Source organism: Lolium rigidum, chromosome 4 (assembly GCF_022539505.1).
Source record: "Lolium rigidum isolate FL_2022 chromosome 4, APGP_CSIRO_Lrig_0.1, whole genome shotgun sequence".
NCBI lineage: Eukaryota > Viridiplantae > Streptophyta > Magnoliopsida > Poales > Poaceae > Lolium > Lolium rigidum.
The window spans coordinates 152057617-152063796 of NC_061511.1; the positions used below are offsets into that span (position 1 = coordinate 152057617).

At 53.7% G+C, this 6180-nt stretch overlaps 1 protein-coding gene across 1 annotated transcript; it reads left to right on the forward strand.

The window, feature by feature from the left end:
• Positions 1 to 2907: 2907 nt before the first annotated feature.
• Positions 2908 to 5695, forward strand: LOC124647646. The gene is made up of 3 exons (XM_047187554.1): positions 2908 to 3306; positions 4781 to 4982; positions 5154 to 5695. The coding sequence occupies exons 1-3, from the start codon at positions 2908 to 2910 to the stop codon at positions 5693 to 5695; spliced, it is 1143 nt and encodes a 380-aa protein (XP_047043510.1).
• The last annotated feature ends 485 nt before the right edge of the window (positions 5696 to 6180 follow it).

Sequence of the window (6180 nt, forward strand, 5' to 3'; positions counted from 1 at the left end):
TGCTTCAAACAAATTGTTTCCATATATGTGGCAAATCTATCTAAATATGTATGCAATCAATTTGCTTCTAGCAAATTGATTCCCCGATTCAGTGGACCGAATGAATCATACCGCTGGACGCACTAACCTGGTCAGCTAAACCGCAACCCAAATTTTATCCACAGACCAACCTAAACAGATATAATTGGATTATTAGTATTTTAATTGCCGGTTTTAATCACCCTATTGGAGATGGCCTGAACGGTAAATCAATGTTGGCTAGGCGGACGAAACCACGGAGGGGACATGCGTGGAGCAATGTCCCCCGTACGTAGTGTAGCGGCGTCGAGCAGGCCAAGAGCATCACGGGGCACAGCTGGAGCGCGAATCTCGGCATACCATATACTATTCCCTCCACGCGTACAGGTCAACTATACTTGACTCGTGCTCAGGGTTACACGAGTGTCAAAGTCTGCGGAGGTATCCACTGCGATTCGATTCCACTCGCTGGAAACCGCGCCGAAGCTTCGCTGCTCTCCCTAGTTTAATCGCCGGAGACAAGAGCGATCGGCAAGTTGGCTCACACAGCTACTCCTCTGAGTTTTGGCAGGCTTACGGACAAAACAATGCCTAGCGTTATTTAGGCTGCACGTACAACCTAGAGGCAGTAGCCTTATTCGTGGCTGATTTTTTAAAAAGGAAAATACACAGTACATACGCATATACTCAATCATAAATGTACATATACACACCTTACGCTAGCTATAAGCACATCCGAATGACCAAACCACAGTTAGGTTCTTGAGATCAACGAAATCGCCGTATGAACGGTGGTTGGCTTGATCACCCCAACTTTTTGGTCCAACCATGTTTGTCGCAAGACGTGATCAGCTTGCAAATAGTACTACTCAAATTCATATGTACCAGGAGTTCTGGTCGCCCCGTGCTCAATAGCCCCGACCTAATCCTCTCCATCAACCACATAGGTCAACGCCACAACGCACCTTAGCAGTTCGCCGCCAACACCTTGAATCCCTCTAACACCTCCCGCTCCCCTACCGCCGCTGCCAAGAACGTCATCGGGCAAAGCTCGGGCTCGGTGGCGGTAGACCTTCACGGGGGTCGACCTGGGACACGGCGACGACGCCCACCACCACGGTGCAGTGGGTGGTGGTGGGCATGGTGTTTTGGCGGCGTGGACGGGTTCGATCTGGCCTAGATGGGCATGGGCCAGTGGCGCAACTACTCCTGCTACTGACGCGTCTCTCGTGGCAGCATGCTGCGGCGATCTTGGATGGGTGGCTTGTCCCGCGGCACAAGGACATCGAGGCAGCAACTCAGACATGGCGGTGGTGGTTTCCTTGATGGAGGAGGTCGGCCAGTTGGCAGCTAGCTGTGGCGGATCTCGGGATCCCAAATCTGGTCCAGGAACCGAGCTGGGAGGCGTGAATATCGGTGAAAACCGAGCTCCGACTCTACTCATTACCGGCGATGGAGGTGTATATGCGTCGTTGCCTTATTAAAAGCATCGTCATTTGCAGCCATTGCTTACTCGCTCGACTCCTCTGGGGAAACCATAGATTTGGGCTCTTAGATTGGACAATGACGATGCTCCTCGCTCTCCCTCTAGGGGCGTCGTTTTTGGAGCAGGTCTTTGGATGGAGGAGGCAGGAGGCGGAGCGATGTGGCATCTATCGCATAAAAAATAGCAGGTCTATGCAGCATGGTTCAGTGGGGTCTCAGAAGCGGGCGCGTGGTGATGGATGCGTGCAGGGCAGCTGTGTTGTCTTGCGTTGTAGCAGCGTCGACGACAAGCCTAGAAAGGTCAGTGCATTGTCATGTACTGAAGATGGGTCGGCGGAAGATGGTATATAGAGGTGCCGACTTCTGAAGCATGTGCAATGGTGCGCGCTCAGGTCTGTTGGATCAAGTTGTCCTCCCGGCTTCATGTGGAGCAGTTTGGTGAAGTCCCAATTTTAAGACAGGTGTGATGTCATGTGTAAAGTGATATTCGAGCCTGATTGTCTGAACCCGAAGCTCGCATTGACATGTCTGATTACTCCTTCTCTTCGATTAGTAATTTAATTAGTAATTTAATTAGCGATCTGAAGTTCCGACTTAAAAGTGAACTTATGGAGAATACAGTGGTTTACACTTTAAGAGTTTATAACAGTCCAGCTCACGAGCTTGCGGGCCATGGGTGTAGGCGAAGTTCATGACCACCATGCTATATGGGCGACGAACCCGTCTGGTGACCGACGATCATGCCGTGTCTTAATGGAATACAAGTGTTCCATGTTTTAAAAAAAAAGTCTGTAGGTGCACTCTGTTGGCTGCATGTACACATTATCTCGCAGCGCTACAAAATCCATTATAGACAGTGGCGTCGAGTACAAGACACAGCCACCCCAATAATCGAACTGGATTGATCGGTCCTAGATTGTCCCATGTAGCCAAGCATGGACCATGAACTAATTCCTCCTAGGCTCGTAGCCGTCCCTGGTGGGTGCGTGTCAATATTGCGGTATCGAAGGCAACGCACGTTTACCATTAACTGGTGGCTTCTGGAGCGAGGCAGGAGCCTGAAGCCGTGCGTGTATTTAGCCGGCGCCCACGCGCGGCGGCACGCACATCGTCCTTCCCATACACTCTCACAGTCTCCCTCCAACAGCTAGCTCTCGCATCCGCATCAAAACAAGCTTCAACTCGCCCATTTTCCTATACACCGATTGCACGGCCGAAGCTACCACGCAAGCCGCGCGCGCACGCAGCTAAGTACGAGCCAGTGACAGTACTTAACAGCTGCCAATTGAGCTTAGTGAGTGACTCGGCAAGCAGTACTCCTCTTCCGCTTCACTCTGCTAGTAAGTGTCACTCACAAGCGAGATCTCGGCGTAGTAGGGGCTGGGTGAGGCGCTGGACGCGGCAATGGCGGCGGTGGGGAAGCCGCTGAGGCTGAAGGATCTTCTGGAGCTGGACTGCGACTCGTGCAGCGCCGCCGGCTTCCGCTGCTACCCGCGCCACCTCTGCGTCGCCGTGCCGCTGCCGGCGCGCCACGAGGCGCCGGAGGCGCACAGTGTCTTCGGGCGGTCGCACTCTCTGCTGTCCATCAGGAGCCTCTCACGGCGGCTCAGGGGCAGCTTCAGCTGGGGGCGCCGCGACGAGGAGGCGCCGCCGCCTGTTCCCGCCGTCAGCAGCTGCAGCAGCTCCGACTCGGATACGTCGGTGTCAGGGTCGTCCGCGGCGGAGTCCGACTTCTCATCAGCATGCTCGGCGGAGAGCCGGAGCACCGGCGTGACCGCCGCCGCCGACGGACACGAGCACGAGGTAATTAACCGACTACCTTTCCGTTCTCGTATAATTTGGCACACCAGCTACGATTAGCGATGGCCCAACAGCAAATTGGGCGTTAATTCGGTTGCGGGCGCCGGCCGTCGCCCCACTGCCACAATTGCGGGCGCCGGCTTTAATTTGGTTGCATTTTTCTCGTAAGCTTTGGGTTGCCATGAAACACGAACCCCACGTATTCATTGCGCAAACCAAGGCACCTTGGAAGCATCTATCCGAGATTACTACACTCCAGGCTCGTATGTGCATGCATGGATGATGGATGCATGTACGAGAGTATCCGATGGAAGCTACCACGTACAACGACATTGATATCGTAGGCAACAACGGTACGTACGTGGTCCTGTGTACAGACTACAGTAGATTTGTCGTATCGTGCATTCGTACTCCTGAGCGTAAATCCGTGCTAGCCAGTTGCGTCCACTGGCCGGTTGATTGATCGATGGAAAGGAACGGTCCAGATTGTACCATGACCATCGACCAAGCAGCAAGCTATTGCTGCAACCTCAACTGTTTGACATTTCTCCAACTGGGTTGCTGGTAGTACGTACTCCTAGAATGAAGTTTACACGTACATTAATTGGACGAGTAAAATCCTTTAACATTGGTGAGCTTCCATGAAATAGAGTCGGGCAAAATTTCACTAGTTGGTGGGTCGTCCCAACTCCCAAGTACTGGCAGGTTGGTGCTGCAGCTTTAAGTAATAATGAAAAAAAGGTATCGTTTCAAAAATTCTACAGGATTGTGTCTAGACTCTGGAGCTCTGTGTTGGGCCTGTTCATTCCTGTTTACTCCCGCTGCATGCCCGACGTACTACAATCCATGCCTACGTTGTGGTCACCGAGAGAGAGAGAGACGCAGTGGTTGCCCAAGAAACATAAATTTAGTAGGCCGAGGCTCGTGGTTAGCGCGGCTTGTCGGGAAGTGATGAGGTCCAGTGAGCCCCAGAGTCGTCGCTGCGGTAGGCCGGCGCCGTAGCCTCGCCTCAACCGGAGTCGATATCCGCCTTGCATTATTCATCTGCACGCACGCTCGCTCGTACCAACCACGTAGCCGTACCGAGCCTTGTCCCCGTGCGCAACCGTCGCATGTGCCGGCCGTGGCCACGTTGCTGGTGGTAGCATGATCTTTGTCGGCGAGGCGCCGCGCGTTCTGCTATAGCTCGATGCTGGCATGAACCGTGTTTAATCACATTCTTCAATTTGCGTTTGTATCCTGGGAAAGGGTTAAGATCTGATCGCCATGCGCCACCAGCGAAGAGTCGCCGGGGAAGCCGGGCGCCGGGGCCACGGCTTGTCGTCGCACGGTGCTCTCGTGATCCGTACCTGATCAACGACCTGTTCTTCTTTGGCCTGTCGCGAGGTTGCTCGGCCGCCATGGCCGCGCGACGCCTCAGTCCTCACTACTCCTGCACATTTTCGAAAAGCTAACTGAGGTGCAATTACCGTTGCAGGCGATGGAGAGTGGATCGAAGGAGGAAGGCTCCGGCTCGGAGGCGGACGACAAGGAGCAGCTCAGCCCGGTGGCAGTCATGGACTTCCCGTTCCACGACGACGACGACGAGGACGACGCCGTGGAGGACGGAGGAACCAGCGACGGCGGGAGCGCGTGCTCGTCTTCTCCGTTCGGCGACAGCCTCGCGCAGCTCCACCAGAGTAAGTGTGCAGGCACTCGGCAGGACCCATTGGTGCAGTAACGGTCGGGAAAAGGCACGGAGTAATTTCCGGTTTAACTGACCGTTGTTTTGACCTGCAATTATCGTTGATGGAGTTGTCCAGTGATCCGGTGGTACTCACGCACGTTTTTCCTCTTTGTCGTGTGCGCAGGAAGAAATATACAGCTGAAACACAAACTCCGACGGCTCAGGAGCATCGGGGAGGCACCCGCCGCGGATCTCGGAGAGCGCTTCGCCGCCGCCTCGGAGTCCGACGGCCTCGGAAGCGTCCCGGCACCGGACCGCTTCCCCGAGGACGACGCTGCAAAACAACCATCCCTCGACGCCCTATGCCAATACCCCGACGAACACAGCCTCATCGCTCTACTGACGAGAAAAACATTCTCGGCCGCTAACGGCTCCGAGCGGCTCCTGCTCGACTTCTTCGCCGAGACACGACGGCTCAGCAGCACGACGGAGAGCTGTGAAGCCGCGGTGAGACTGGCCCAGGACTGGATCGAAGGCACGGGGGCGCGGTGGGGATTGAAGGAGGCACTGTGCGGCCGGGAGGACCTTCTGGCAGAGATGGACCGGGGCCGACGGTGGCCATCACGCGTAGGACAGGAGGAAGAGGAGCCGGAGGTCGGTGTGCTGGTGGCGGGATTGGTGGTCGACGACCTGCTGCGTGAGCTAGTCAACGATATGCTTCTGTAGGTTACACAAGTATATACCCGGACGTATTAGCTAGATATATAGTATAAGCGCCGAGGAGCCATGGAGAAAACACTTTCTTTCATTACATTTTGTGGTTCGTCCGTTTATCAGGGGCTGAAAGTGTGGTGTGTACATATTGGCAGTGCGGAAGCAAAAAAAAAAGTTTTATTTTCCTAGTCCTACAACAAGCGTGTAAATCTATAAGCCCATCAATTTGTTCAAAGTTTGGTGGGGTTTTCTAAACATACCTATGTAGTGGACTGGTGGCTTCTTGCATTCCAAATAAGACCTCTTGCGTTGTGAATTTTTAAAAACCCTATTATTTTTTGTGGTAGGTGTGAAAAGACAAAAAAAAAATACCATGAAAAAAGAAACTTATTTTAGCACAATAGAATCACAGAGGTTGACCTCCACCTTTCCCAGTGGTGGTTGGGGGTTCTGTTGTGTGTTAGATTTTGCTCTCCTCCACCTCCCTCCTTATATAA